The following is a 15,723-nucleotide window of genomic DNA, read 5'->3' as shown; positions in this document are numbered from 1 at the left end:
CAGGAGTTCAAGACTAGCCTGGCCAACATAGTGAAACTCCGTCTCTACTAAAAATACAAAAAATTAGCCGGGTGTGGTGGCGGGCGCCTGTAGTCCCAGCTACTCGGGAGGCTGAGGCAGGAGAATGGCATGAACCCGGGAGGCGGAGCTTGCAGTGAGCCGAGATCACACTACTGCATTCCAGCCTGGGCGACAGAGCGAGACTCCGTCTCAAAACAAAAACAAAAACAAAAAAACAAAAAAACGAAGAAACAAAATGTCTCCAGACTTGTTCACATGTCCTAGGGTGAGGCTGGGGCAGCATCGGGGCAGAGTCACTCCTGGTTGAGAGCTTCTGGGCTAGGGACGCAGCCATGAACAAGACACAATTGACACCCCTCATGGGGTCTGCTCTAGCCAGGGCGGTAGGTGGGGGGCGGAGAGATAGACAACTCACAAGTAAACAAATAAACAGGGTCTACCGTGCAAGACAGAAGAAGTGCAACTCAGTGAGGGAGCTGCAGAGGCTTGGAGGGATTGATGAGGGCAGAGGGGACAGGGCCACGGAGACACCAGTGGCAGGTAGAGACAACCAAGGAAGACACAGGTCAAGGCCCAGACACAGACAAGAGGGAGGGAGGGAGCCCTCGAATAGCTGCAAAGCCTGGAACATGACAGCTGGAAGATAAAGGGGCACAGAAGGAGGGGGAAGGGCAGGGTCTACCAGGGGAAACCGAGGCACAGCAGCATTTCCTGCGGTGAGGTGTCTGTTTTGACCTCACAGACCAGCTTTTGAAAGCCCCTGGAGTGGATGACTGTTCCCCCACCTCCATCCTCTTCACTGCCTCTCCCTCCCTTCTTCCTAATCCCCTCCCTTTCCCCCCTCCCTTCTATTGTCTCCTCAGAAGGCATAAAAGCTCAGGGGGCGTGAAAGAGTCTAGGCGCTGGAGCCCAAAGCCAGAAAGAGCTGCAGAGAGCTGCCAGCTGCACCGAGGTGAGAGCCTAGGCCGGGAGGGCAGAGGGCTGGAGGGAGCGAGGGGCTCCTGGGAGAGTGATGGGGGGGCGCGAAGGGATGGGGATAACAGGAGAAACCCCAGCATTGGTGGCAGGGAAATGTGAGGGGCAGGTAAGGGGACGGAAAGGTTTGAAGATGGAGTGATGGACGCAGTGGGGCAGAAGGCATGGGTGCTGGGGGACCAGGTCGGTCTGATCCGATGATGGGGGAAGGAGAGGGTTAATTCCCCTGGAATTCTCTCTCTCTCTCTCTCTCTCTCTTTTTTTTTTTTTTGAGAGAGTCTCACTCTGTTTATTATAGGCGGTGGCCCATGCCTGTAATCCTAGCACTTTGGGAGGCCAAGGTGGGCAGATCACTTGAGGTCAGGAGTTCGAAACCAGCTTGGCCAATATGGTGAAACCCCATCTCTACTAATAATACAAATATTAGCTGGGCATGGTGGTGGGTGCCTGTAATCCCAGCCCCTCGGGAGGCTGAGGCAGGAGAATCGCTGCAACTCAGGAGGCAGTGGTTGCAGTGAGCCAAGATTGTGCCATTGCACTCCAGCCTGGGCAACAAGAGAGAAACTCCACTAAACAAACAAACAAAAACAAAACAAACAAACAAAAAACAGTAAGGTAGGAGAGATGGCAGGTGAAGGGTTCTACCCAAAAGAAAATCATGGCAGAGCACAGGGCAGTTTCTGGAGGTGATGAATAGGTTTTAGTCCCTTGGTTGTGGCCGTGGTATTGTGGTTGCTTGTATGCGTCCAAACTCCTCAAGATGTGTCCATTAAATACGCGCCATTTTTGTATCTCGATGATGCCTCCATAAAGCTAAAAAATAAATTCCTCTGTCCTTATGGGAAATGCACCTGGCCCCTCCTTTGGAAAATGACTGGCCGCTCTCTCCTTGCAGCGTGTTCCGCAGCTGTAGGCACCTGTCGTCCTGCCTTCGATGGCTCCTCCCTCCGTCCCCCTGGTCCTCCTCCTCATCCTCTTGCTGGGCCTGGCAGAGACTCCAGCGTCCGCACCTGCCCACCGGGTAATGCCTCCCTAAGTTCCTCGGAAACAACAGTGTCCCCAAATCCCTGCCCTCTGGGAAGAGTTTTTAAAAATGCTTCTGACTTGTGTCAAGGGTCCTGGGGAAGAAGCTCAAGTCCTGAAAATATGAGAAGAAAGTCAGACACCCACCTCATCCTGGCTGTGGGGATAGAACAGAGTATGGGTGAAAAATACAGGATCAGGGTTCAGGGTGCCCAAAGCTAAAACCTCCTCATGATGAGCATTGCTCAGAGATGCAAAAATAACGCCTTCGGAGGCAGGTACCTTTCATGCCTGTCTTTCAGCCTGTGTGAGAATTAGCTGGAAGGAGGCTTAAAGTAATACCGGGACCCACCCGCAGGGTTTCTGGTTGGGTGAGTCCGGGATAGGAGCTGGTCCTGGGACCGCACCTTATTGTTGTTGTTGTTGGTTTTTTGTTTGTTTGCTTGTTTGAGACAGAGTCTCAGTCTTGCCTCTGTCGCCCAGGCTGGAGTGCAGTGGCACGATCTCAGCTCACTGCAACCTCCACCTCCCAGGTTCAAGCAATTCTCCTGCCTCAGCCTCCGAGTAGCTGGGACTATGGGCGCCTGCCACCATGCCCAGCTAATTTTTGTACTCTTAGAAGAGATGAGCCAGGCGCAGTGGTTCACACCTGTAATCCCAGCACTTTGGGAGGCCGAGGCGGCGGATCACGAGGTCAAGAGATCGAGACCATCCTGGCCAACATGGTGAAACCCCGTCTCTACTAAAAACACAAGAATTAGCTGGGCGTGGTGGCACGTGCCTGTAGTTCCAGCTACTCAGGAGGCTGAGGCAGGAGAATTGCTTGAACCTGGCAGGTGGAGGTTGCAGTGAGCCGAGATCATGCCATTGCACTCCAGCCTGGGTGACACAGTGAGACTCCATCTCAAAAAAAAAAAAAAAAAAAAAAAGAAGAAGAAGAAGAGATGGGGGTTTCACCATGTTGACTAGGCTGGTCTTGAACTCCTGACCTAGGAGGTTCAACTGATCCACCCACCTTGTCCTCCCAAAACACTGGGATTACAGGTGTCAGCCACGGCACCCAGTCTGGGACAACACTTTGAAAACCTCTGATCGTTGGCCAGGCGCAGTGGCTCACGCTTGTAATCCCAGCACTTTGGGAGGCCGAGGCGGGCGGATCACGAGGTCAGGAGATCGAGACCACGGTGAAACCCTGTCTCTACTAAAAAATACAAAAAATTAGCCAGGCGTGGTGGCGGGCGCCTGTAGTCCCAGCTACTCGGAGAGGCTGAGGCAGGAGAATGGCGTGAACCCGAGAGGCGGAGCTTGCAGTGAGCCGAGATTGCGCCACCGCACTCCAGCCTGGGTGACAGAGCGAGACTCCGTCTCAAAAAAAAAAAAAAAAAAAAAAAAAAAGAAAACCTCTGATCGCACACCTCCACAGCGTGGGCTGTAGAGGCTGGGTTGAGTTTGTCTGCGACTTTCTAGCTGTGTGACTTCAGGCACATTGCCTAACCTCTCTGGTCTCTGAGTGGATTTTCTTTGTCCAATTCCAGCACTGTGAGAGTTAACAGTTAACTCGGATGGCAGGCAGCTCTCATTATTTAGCCAAGAGGATTAAATAGTTAAGAGATGTTGGTCCAGGGATACACAGTTTCAGTTAGACAGGGGGAATAAACTAGATCTCTGGTACAGCGTGCTGGCTGTTGTTAATAACAATGTATCGTACACTTGAAAATTGCTAAGAGAGTAGATGGATGTTAGGTGTTCTCACCACAAAAAAGCTAAGCACATGAGGTAATGCAGAGAGTAATTACCTTGATGGAGTCACTCCACAACGTAGCCATATTTCCACACATGTTGTGCACCATGCCTGCATTTAAAATGCATTTTTTTCTGTCAAAAACAAAAAATAAAAATAAAGAGGCCAGGCCCAGTGGCTCACTCCTGTAATCCCAGTACTTCGAGAGGCCAAGATTAGAGAATTGCTTGTGCTCAGGAGATTGAGACCAGCCTGGGCAACATAGTGAGAACCTCCATCTCTTAAAAAAAAAAGATTAGCTAGGTATGGTCTTGTGTGACTGTAGTCCCAGCTACTTGGGAGGCTGAGGCATGAGAATTGCTTGAACCCAGGAGGCTGAGGTTGCAATGAGCTGAGATGGTGCCACTGCACTCCAGCCTGGGCGAAAGAGCAAGACCCTATCTCAAACAAAAACAAAAACAAAAAAAGAAAAGAAAGAAAGAAAGAAAAGAAAAGAAACGCTAACAACAACAACAGCAACAACGTCTCTGGCTTGGCATTTAGCTGCCCTGAGTTGGGACAGCAGCTTTCCTCCAGGTGCTGGCTTGGTCTTTGGCAAGCTATCTGTTTCTTTGAGCCTCCTTTCATTCTATATAACTAAGGGATAATGGAATCCATCCTATAGGGATGTTCAAGGAGTTTTGACAAGAGCTAATGGATGTGGAGGGTTTTCTCAGCGCCTGGCATTGTGTGCAACCCTTGATGTGAATTAGCTAATTCTACCCCACAATCTTTTGCAGTTGGTTCTATTTCAGAGTGGAACACTGTGGCTTAAATAGTCAGTGCACATCCTCCTTAAGAGTCTGGAATCTACCGGCCAGGCATGGTGGCTCACACCTGTAATCCCAGCACTTTGGGAGGCCGAGGAGGGCGGATCACCTGAGGTCAGGAGTTTGAGACCAGCCTGGCCAATGTGGCGAAACCCCCTGTCTCTATTAAAAATACAAAAATTAGCTGGGCCTTGTGGCAGGTGCCTGTAAGCCCAGCTGCTCAGGAGGCTGAGGCAGGAGAATCGCTTGAACCCAGGAGGCGGAGGTTGCAGTGACCCAAGATGGCACCACTGCACTCCAGCCTGGGTGGCAGAGTGAGATGTGAGACTCCATCTCAAAAAAAAAAAAAAAGAGTCTGGGATCCACCTGGGTTTGAGTCCCAGCTGTGCTTCTTAGTGTGTTGCAATTTGTTGCAATTTGCCAAATCTTTCTGGGCCTCAAGAGCCTCTTTTTTTTTTTTTTTTTTTTTGAGACGGAGTTTCGCTCTGTCGCCCAGGCTGGAGTGCAGTGGCGCGATCTCTGCTCACTGCAAGCTCTGCCTCTCAGGTTCACGCCATTCTCTTGCCTCAGCCTCCCGAGTAGCTGGGACTACAGGCGCCCGCCACCACGCCTGGCTATTTTTTTTTTTTTTGTATTTTTAGTAGAGATGGGGTTTTACCGTGTAAGCCAGGATGGTCTCGATCTCCTGACCTCGTGATCCGCCAGCCTTGGCCGCGCCCGGCCAAGAGCCTCTTTCTAATGAAGCTAATAACAAGTTTACCTACTAGGGTTGTTGGAGGAAGAGCCTCTTTTTTTTTTTTTTTTGAGACAGAGTCTTGCTTTGTCACCCAGGCTAGAGTGCAGTGGTGCTATCTCGGCTCACTGCAAGCTCCGCCTCCCGGTTCACGCCATTTGGAAGAGCCTCTTTCTAATGAAGCTGATAACAAGTTTACCTACTAGGGTTGTTGGGATGATTCGTTAAATAAATATATCAAGAGCTTGAAACTAGAGCTGGCTTCATGGGCATGCAACCTGTGCCGTTCCCTGGGGCCCGAGCTTGGTTGAATGTTCTTTTGTCACCAGCTTGAAATTCGGAATCCTTTTTGAACAATGGGCCCCATATTTTCTCTTTGCACTGGGCCCCAAAAATTCTGTAGCCAGTCCTGATTAGAACAGATGCTGGCGTAGGGTAAGCCCACAATAAATGTTAGGTATTATCACTCTCAAAGGGACTTGATGACCTATGACCATATCCTCCACAGGTACAGAATTTACAGTGGTGCTTCTTTAAAGCTTTATTATGGTATAATTAATATGCAAAAAATGCACACATTTAATGTATACATCTTGATGAGTTTGGAGCGATGCGTACACCCATGACACCATCACCACAGCCAAGGTACTGAATATATCCATCACTGCCTCCAGAAATGCCCATGTGTTCTTGTGTGTGTGTTGGCGTATGTTTTGGTAAGAACCCTTATCATGAGATCTATTCTTATATTTTTATTTACTTATGTATTGAGGCAGGGTCTTGCTCTGTCACCCAGGCTGGAGGGCAGCGGTGAGGTCATAGCTCACTGTAGCCTCAAACTCCTGGGCTCCAGTGATCCTCCCACCTACAGGTGCACGCCACCATGTCTGGCTAATTTTTGTATTTTTTGTTTTGTTTTGTTTTGTTTTATTGAGACGGAGTCTCACTCTGTTGCCCAGGCTGGAATACAGTGGTGCAATCCCCGCTCACTGCAACCTCCACCTCCCAGGTTCAAGTGGTTGTTCTGCCTCAGCCTCCCAAGTAGCTGAGATTATGCCCGGCTAATTTTTTTATTTTTAGTAGAGATGAGGTTGGCCAGGCTGGTCTGGAACTCCTGACCTCAGGTGATCCGCCCACCTCAGCCTCCCAAAGTGCTGAGATTACAGGAGAGAGCCAGCACACCTGGCCTCATTTTTGTAGTTTTTGTAGAGGCGAGGTTTCGCCATGTTGCCCAGACTGGCCTTGAACTCCTGTTCTCAAGCCATCCTTCTGCTTCAGCCTCCCCAGATGCTGGGATTACAGGCATGAGCACCACGCCCAGGCTTAACATATCTTTAAAGTGCACAACACCATATTGCTGGCTGTGGGCACGATGTCATGCCGTAGATCTTTAGGACTTCTTTATCCTGCATAACTGAAATTATACCTGTTGAAGAACAATTCCCCATTTGTCCTTCCCCCTAGCCCCTGGTAACCACCTTTCTCCTCTCACAGCAGAACGCTTGAAGCTTTCTTTCCCGGTGAATTGGCTTTGTCTTAGGAAGTCCTCAATTTCCTCATTGGTGGAATGGGGATTAAAATGAACCTGCCCCACAGCCCAGTGGGAAAGTCGTATGACGACCCACGTCACCCCGGACCTGTGGGACGCCTGCCCCCCTTTCTGTCTGCTTGAGTCTTGATTTCTGCATCTCTCTCCAGGGACGAGGAGGCTGGACCCTCAATAGTGCTGGCTACCTTCTGGGTCCCGGTGAGTGAGGCTGTGCTCAGCTCTCCGTCCCTGGCCTGAGTCTGCCTGGTTGCTGCGGGCAGTGAGTCTGTGACTTGTAAAGACCCTCACCCACATTCACTGAGGCCCATGGATTTATTTGCAGATCTGTCTGGAGGGTTAGTCTAAGCAGAGTGATGGGTGTGTGGACTCTGGAGCCAGAGCCTTGGGCCCAAATCCCAGCTCTGCCCCTGGCTTGGTTTGCAACCTTGATCTCTCTCTCGCTCTTACTTTCTTTCTTGTTTTTTTTTTTTTTTGACAGTCTCGCTCTGTTGCCCAGGCTGGAGTGCGATGGTGCGATCTCGGCTCACTGCAACCTCCGCCTCCCGAGCAGTTTAAGCGATTCTCCTCTCTCAGCCTCCTGAGTAGCTGGGATTACAGGTGCCCACCACCACACCCGGCTAATTTTTGCATTTTTAGTAGAGACGGGGTTTCACCATGTTGGCCAGGCTGGTCTCGAACTCCTGACCTCAGGTGATCCACTTGCTTTTGGCCTCCCAAAAAGCTGGGATTACAGGCGTGAGCCACCGTGCCTGGCTGCAACCTTGATCTCCCTCTGCCTCAGTTTCCTCATCTGTGACAGTGGGTGTAATCCTAGAATGTTTTGAGGATTGAGTTATTAATAGAAAATAGCTGGTGTGTAGTAGGTGCTGTATAACAATTAGCTGCTATTCTTTGTCTCTCTTTCTCTCTCTTTTTTTTTGGGGGGGGACGGAGTTTTGCTGTTGTTGTCTAGGCTGGAGTGCAATGGCGCCAATCTCAGCTCATAGCAACCTCTGCTTCCCGGGTTCAAGCAATTCTCCTGCCTCATCCTCCCAAGTAGCTGGGATTACACGCATGCGCCACAACGCCCCCCCCCGGCTAATTTTGTATTTTTAGTGGAGACGGGGTTTCTCCATGTTGGTCAGACTGGTCTCTAACTCCCGACCTCAGGTGATCTGCCCGCCTCAGCCTCCCAAACTGCTGGGATTACAGGCGTGAGCCACTGCACCCGGCAACTTTTTTCTCTTTTCCTTCATTTGTCTCTCTCCATTTCCCCAACTGCATCTTCCCTGGGCACTAGGTGTGCCCATGGCCACGTGCTGCATAGTGAGCATCACATCCATAAAACACCGAGATTCCTGCCGTGCTCAAGGTCGGTTTCAGTTTGAGCTTCATTCAGGGAAACCCAGGCTGCAGAGACAGTGTGGCACGAGCAGAAAGAACGTGAGATGTGGACCCAGACCTAGGTGGGTTCAAGCCCCAGTCCATTAGCAGCAGTGTAATTTTAAGCAGATGACTCCGCTTGCAGCTGCACAATTTCCCCACTGGCAGGTAGGGACGGTCAACACGCACCCCATCCAACAGACTTGGTGGAGGCGCTGCATCCAGTGAGCCATGCTATTGAATTGATGGATTGTGTGTTTTTTCAGTTCTACTTAACCGACCACCTGGTCTTGCTCTCTCCATCCCTACCCAGTCCTCCACCTTCCCCAAATGGGTGACCAAGACCGGGTGAGGGAGACAGCCCTTCAGATCCTAGACCTGTGGAAGGCCATCGGTGAGTGAGTGGGGAGTTAGACGTCTTCTCCCGCGTCCTTCTCTGCCAGCTCTCTCCTGGCCGTGGAAACTGTAGATTTGAGCTCCAGCCCTCACCCTGCCACTTACTATTTGGGGAGCCCTGGGCAAGTGATGCATTTCCTTCAAGCTTCTGTGCCATCACCTGGAGCCCCAGCTTGGTTTAATGTCCTTTTGTTACCAACTTGAAATTCTGAATCCTTTTTGAACCATGGGCCCCATATTTTCTCTTTGCATTGGACCCCACAAAATTCCTCCACTTTGAAATGACATAAATGGAATAATCTCATGATTTAGTTGTATGACTCAGTGAGAAAATGCACATTAATTTCCTAGAAGTGTCTGGCATATAGTAGAAATGGAATGGGTTGGCTGGGCACGGTGGCTCACACCTGTCATCCCAGCACTTTGGGAGGCCAAGGCAGGTAGATCACCTGAGGTCAGGAGTTCAAGACCAGCCTGGCCAACATGGTGAAACCCCATCTCTACTAAAAATACAAGTATCAGCTGGGTGTGATGGTGGGTGCCTGTAATGCCAGCCACTCCAGAGGCTGAGGCAGGAAAATCACTTGAACCTGGGAGGCGGAGGTTGCAGTGAGCCGAGAGCACACCACTGCACTCCAGCCTGGGTGACAGAGACTCCATCTCAAAAAAAAAAAAAAAAAAAAAAAAAAGAAAAGAAAAGAAATGAAATGAGTCATGGCTGTTATAGTCAATATTTATCCTTGCAAGCTCCCCGTCCACCATGTCTTTGCTTATCCCTAGTCCCCTTATCTCGTCTTCTCGCACGACCAAATGATCTTTCAAGGTTCCCCTCTCCTTCCCATTCTACATCTCGAAGGGCAGAATCGTAGAGGTGCATAGGGGTCTGGACAGTTGCACGTTCACAGTGTGAATGCAACATGTGACCTCAGCTAAGCCTCCTCATCCTTGTCCCCTGCCAAACGGGGGAAATTCAGAGAATTTAGGGCATGGCTTCTCAACTCTGGCACAACTGACACTGGGGGCTGGATAATTCTTTGGCGTGGGGGTCAGTCCTGTGCATCATAGGGTGTTTAGCAGCATCCGTGGGTTCTCCTCATTAAACACTAGTCACATTCCCTGTTCCCGTTTTTGTTTTGTTTTTTTGTTTTGTTTGAGACAGAATCTGGCTCTGTCGCCCAGGCTAGAGTGCAGTGGCGCGATCTCCGCTCACTGCAAGCTCCGCCTCCCGGGTTCACGCTATTCTCCTGCCTCAGCCTCTCTGAGTAGCTGGGACTACAGGCGCCCGCCACCACGCCCGGCTAATTTTTTGTATCTTCAGTAGAGACGGGGTTTCACCGTGTTAGCCAGGTTGGTCTCAATCTCCTGACCTTGTAATCTGCCCACCTTGGCCTCCGAAAGTGCTGGGATTACAGGTGTGAGCCACCGCGCCTGGTTTTTTTGTTGTTGTTGTTGTTGTTTGTTTGTTTGTTTTGAGACGGAGTCTTGCTCTGTCTCCCAGGCTGGAGTGCAGTGGTGCAATCTTGGCTCACTGCAACCTCCACCTCCCGGGCTCAAGTGTTTCTTCTGCCTCAGCCTCCGGAGTATGTGGGACTACAGGTGCCTGCCACCACACCCGGCTAATTTTTGTATGTTTAGTAGAGACGGGGTTTCACCATGTTCGCCAGGCTGATCTGGAACTCCTGAGCTCAAGTGACTCACCTGACTCGGCCTCCCAAAGTGGTGGGATTGCAGGTGTGAACCACTGTGCCTGGCCCCTGTTCCCAACTGTGACTATCAAAAATGTCTCCAGACACAGCCAAATTACTGCAGGGCAAAACCACCCCTGGTTGAGAACCACGAAGTGCCATAAGTGTCCAGAAAAATAAGGGAAGTGAAACCACGTTGCATACTATGAAGCCCTAAAGCTTAATGTCATAAAGGCATCATTATTTTTATTTATTTTATTTTATTTGAGACAGAGCCTCACTCTGTCACCCAGGCTGGAGTGCAGTGGCGCGATCTCAGTTCACTGCAACCTCCACCTCCCAGGTTCAAGCAATTCTCCTGCCTCAGCCTCCTGAGTAGCTGGGATTACAGGTGGACACCACCATGCCCGGCTCATTTTTTGTATTTTTAGTAGAGATGGGGTTTCACTATGTTGGCCAGGCTGGTCTCGAATTCCTGACCTCAGGAGATCTGGCCCCCTCCGTCTCCCAAAGTGCTGGGATGAGCCACCGCTCCCGGCCTTATGTATTTTTTAAACTTTTATTTTAGGTGCGGGGGTACATATGCAGGTTTGTTATATAGGAAAACTTGTGTCACGGGGGTTTGTTGTACAGATTACTTCATCACCCAGGTACTAAGCCGAGTACCCAGTCGTTATTCTTTCTGCTCCTCTCCCTTCTCCCCCCGCTCCACCCTCAGGAAGGACCCAGTGTCTTTTGCTCCCGTCTTTGTGTCTGTGTGTTCTCGTCGTTTAGCTCCCACTTGTAACTACGAACGTGTGTGTGAATGTCATATTTTTGTTTCTAGATGGGCTCCCCTACTCCCACCCTCTGCAGCCCTCCAAGAGGAATGTGATGGAGACATTTGCCAAACCGGAGATTGGAGGTAAAGCCGGGAAACACGGAAGAGAGACACCGACAGGAGAGGGGGAACCAGGAAGTGGCAGGCAGAGCTTAGAGGGTAAAGGAAGAAAGGAAGGAAACTGGAACCAACCAGGGACATCCTCACCTGTAACCACAGCCACTACCCCGACCACTCAGCCTCGACTGTGAATCCCCATCCTGGCCTCGACTGCTCCCTTCACCTCTATTCCTTCACCGCCAATCCCACCTCATGCTCCAACTCTCATTTCCCAGCCTGCATCTAGCACCTTTGCAATTCAGACCCCACACCCAACCTTGATCTCCCCCAGTATCACCCCCTCAAGCTTAGCCTCAGCTACAACATTGATGTCAAACCCCTCACTTCGACGTCATGGTTCAATTTCATTTATTTATTTATTTTTTTGGGATGGAGTTTTGCTCTTGTCACCCAGGTTGGAGTGCAATGGTGCGATCTTGGCTGACTGCAACCTCCACCTTCCGGGTTCAAGCAATTCTTCTGCCTCAGCCTCCCAAGTAGTGGGATTACAGGCATGCACCACCATGCCTGGCTAATTTTTGTGTTTTTAGTAGAGACAGGGTTTCACCGTGTTGGCCAGGCTGGTCCTGAACTCCTGACCTCAGGTAATCCACCTGCCTCGGCCTCCCAAAGTGTTGGGATTACAGGCGTGAGCCACCGCGCCTGGCCTCATGGTTCAATTTTAACATCAACCTCTCTCCTAAATAAGATCTTTATTTCCAGCATTCATTCTATTTTTTTTTTTTTTTTCTTAAGGAGTCCCTCTCTATTGCCCAGGCTGGCGTAAAGTGGTGTGATCTTGGCTCACTGCAACCTCTGCCTCCCGCATTCAAGCGATTCTCCTGCCTCAGCCTTCTGAGTAGCTGGGATTACAGGCGCCCACCACCACACCCGGCTAATTTTTGTATTTTTAGTAGAGACGGAGTTTTGCCATGTTAGCCAGGCTGGTATCCAACTCCTGATCTCAGGTGATCCACCCACCTTGGCCTCCCAAAGTGCTAGGATTACAGGCATGAGCCACCATGCCAGGGACCGTTGTATTGTTCACTGCCTAGCACAATGCATGACGCATAGTAGGTACTTGATAAATATTTGTTAAATGAATGAATTAAACTATCCAAACACAGCCTTCAGTTGCCACCTTCCCACCCCATCATGAGCTCAGCAGATGCCCAAACCCCAGCTTTTCCCACCTTCCTTTAGTTGGATGTTCGCCCCAACCCCATCTCCTTCTTCAATCCTTTTTTTTTTTTTTTTGAGACGGAGTCTCGCTCTGTCGCCCAGGCTGGAGTGCAGTGGCGCGATCTCGGCTCACTGCAAGCTCCGCCTCCCGGGTTCTCGCCATTCTCCTGCCTCAGCCTCCCGAGTAGCTGGGACTGTAGGCACCCGCCACAACACCCGGCTAATTTTTTGTATTTTTAGTAGAGACGGGTTTCACCATGTTAGCCAGCATGGTCTCGATCTCCTGACCTCATGATCCGCCTGCCTCGGCCTCCCAAAGTGTTGGGATTACAGGCGTGAGCCACCGCATCCGGCTCCTTCTTCAATCCTAACCCAATTCTTGGAGACACCATGTCCTTATTTCAACAGCACTAATTCATTTCAAAAGCATGTGCTGGACAATACTGGGTATGATACGCTCCCTGAATTCACTAATTTCCATCCTCACCTCGATTACATTCTGACTCTTGAAAACACCCACCACCACCATGTGCCTTCTTAAAATGGGGGCGGAAAGGGAGAATATGTGGGCAGATGAAAGTATAGAGAAGGGGCCGGGCACGGTGGCTCACGCCTGTGAATCCCAGCACTTTGGGAGATCGAGGTGGGTAGATCATCTGAGGTCAGGAGTTCAAGATCAGCCTGGCCAATATGGTGAAACCCCATCTCTACTAAACACACAAAAATTAGCCGGGCATGGTGGCTCACACCTGTAATCCCAGCACTTTGGGAGACCGAGGCTGGTGGATCACAAGGTCAGGAGATCGAGACCATCCTGGCCAACGTGGTGAAACCTCATCTCTACTAAAAATACAAAAATTAGCCGGGCAAGGTGGTGGGCATCTGTAATCCCAGCTACTTAGGAGGCTGAGGCAGGAGAATGGCGTGAACCTGGGAGGCGGAGCTTGCAGTGAGCCGAGATTGTGCCACTGCACTCCAGCCTGGGCGACAGAGGGAGACTGTGTCTTAAAAAAAAAAAAAAAAAAAAAAGGGAGGGAGAGAATAGAAGAACTGAAGAGAACTTCCTCCCCAGTTTCATTCCCAACCTTAAGAACCTGGTTTGGGGAGTGATAGTGAGAAAAACCATTCACAGTTTACCCCTTTCTCTCCCACAGATCTGGGCGTGCTCAGCACGAAAATTCCCAAGGAGGAAGATGTCCTGAAGTCATAGATGTCTCCGAATCCCTATTCCTATCCTTCTTCTCCAGCTCCTTCTGTTTCCTCTGAAACCCGTTCTAGGTACCCTACGCTGAGACTAAGATCCTGAAGTTAAATACCCAGGTCTCATGAAGACATTGTAAAGCATTTGAATTATTCTAAAAAATTTCTGGAGTTTCTTAGGTTTTATTGATTCATCCTTTAAATCAGTAATTCGAGGACTAGTTGGAAGATTCTGGGGTAATCAGGGAATATTCCTGCAACATATTTAAAGGAATTGTGTTCTTTTGGAATCATCCCACGAGCTATTGCATAATACAAATAACCCTCTTAAGTCTGAGAGTCTGTGTCTTGATTTGAAAAGATTCTTCAAAGTGCATACTCACTCTTCCATATTCTTTCAACCCACATGAGTCTCCTCCAGAAATGAGGAGAGGCAGTTTGGAGCAGAATGGAGAGAATAAAATGTTTCTTGTCAAATACTCCATTTTTTCCCTTTTAATTAGTCTGGGAATTTTTTTAGGGGTAGCAGAATCCAGGATGATGGGGTCAGGTGTGGGACTGGGAAATCCAGGATGACAGAATCAGGTGAGGGACTGGGAAAATATAACCTATTGGAGGCAATCCATTTTGGATTATTGTTTTGCTGAAAGTTTTACTTTTGTTTTGGGTTTGAGGAGTCACAGGCAAAAGAAACCACAATGTTACACTGAGGCAGGAGAATCGCTTGAACCCGGGAGGCAGACGTTGCAGCGAGCCGAGATTGTGCCGTTGCACTCCAGCTTGGGTGACAAGAATGAAACTCCATCTCAATAATAATAATAATAACAAATAAAGAACATGTCGAGATTAGACCTATTGGCCCCAAGGCAGAGAATGGTAACCCTGTGAGTGTTGCAGTGAGAAGAGAAAGGATAGGAGCCCTGTCCTGGTGCTGTCATTTTCCTGACACTGAGGGACACATGGAGCCCTGCTCCATGGTGGCCTTATATTAATATCAGTACATTGGGGTTCCCATCACATACAAAATGCTTTTTTTTTTTTTTTTTTTTTAGATGGAGTCTCGCTCTGTCACCCAGGCTGGAGTGCAGTGGTGTGATCTCGGCTCACTGCAACTTCTGTCTCCCGGGTTCAAGGAATTCTGTCTCGGCCTCCCAAATAGCTGGGACTACAGGTGCCTGCCACCACGCCTGGCTAATTTTTGTATTTTTCGTAGAGATGGGGTTTCACCTTTTTGGTCAGGCTGGTCTCAAACTCCTGACCTCAGGTGATCCACCCGCCTCGGTCTCCCCAAGTGCTGGGATTACAGGCGTGAGCCACCACACCTGGCCTTTTTTTGTTTCTTAACTTCCTTTGGATATAGACCCAGCAATGGGATTGCTGGATCATATGGTTGACAAATGGTGAATTTTATGTTATAATGTTTTTTTTGAACCCAGGTTCAAGCAATTCTTGTGCCTCAGCCTCCCGAATACCTGGGATTACAGGCGCTCACCACCACACCCAGCTAATTTTTGTATTTTCAGTAGAGATGGGGTTTCACCACGTTGGCCAGGCTGGTCTTTTAACTTCTGGGCTCAAGCGATCTGCCTACCTTGGCCTCCCGAAATGTTGGGATAACAGGCGTGAGCCACTGTGCCCGGCCCCAGCTGTCTGTATTTTAAAGAGCCCTCCAGGTGAATCTGATGTTCCTAAGGTTTGAACAGAATCTCAACCTTGAATGCAGCTGGTATCATATGACCCAGGCCGGAGTGCAGTGGCGCAATCTTCGCTCACAGCAACCTCTGCCTCCCGGGTTCAGGCGATTCTCCTGCCTCAGCCTCCCCAGTAGCTGGGATTACAGGCGCTCGCCACCATGCCCGGCTAATTTTTGTATTTTTAGTAGAGACAGGGTTTCTCCATGTTGGCCAGGCTGGTCTACAAACTCCTGATCTCGTGATCTGCCCGCCTCGGTCTCCCCAGGTGCTGGGATTACAGGTGTGAGCCACTGTGCCCGGCCGCACCTGAGGATTTTTCACAGTCCCAATACCCAGGAGAAACCCAAGTCTAGTTAAGCCAGAATTCCTTTAGGTGGGACCCAGGCATCCGTGCTTGCTAACATTCCTCAGGCGATGTCCAAGTGTGGCCACGG

The 15,723-nt window shown here is 49.9% G+C and overlaps 1 protein-coding gene across 1 annotated transcript; it reads left to right on the top strand.

Annotated features, from left to right (window-relative positions):
- Positions 1-886: 886 nt before the first annotated feature.
- On the top strand, positions 887-13,909 carry GALP (galanin like peptide). The gene is made up of 6 exons (XM_055237667.1): positions 887-973; positions 1,892-2,017; positions 7,001-7,049; positions 8,527-8,607; positions 11,121-11,198; positions 13,550-13,909. The coding sequence occupies exons 2-6, from the start codon at positions 1,931-1,933 to the stop codon at positions 13,603-13,605; spliced, it is 351 nt and encodes a 116-aa protein (XP_055093642.1). The 5' UTR covers positions 887-973; positions 1,892-1,930; the 3' UTR covers positions 13,606-13,909.
- Positions 13,910-15,723: the final 1,814 nt, after the last annotated feature.

Source organism: Symphalangus syndactylus, chromosome 13 (genome assembly GCF_028878055.3).
Source record: "Symphalangus syndactylus isolate Jambi chromosome 13, NHGRI_mSymSyn1-v2.1_pri, whole genome shotgun sequence".
Lineage (NCBI taxonomy): Eukaryota > Metazoa > Chordata > Mammalia > Primates > Hylobatidae > Symphalangus > Symphalangus syndactylus.
The sequence above is the reverse complement of the archived record's forward strand: the minus strand, read 5'-3'. Positions and strand labels throughout refer to the sequence as shown.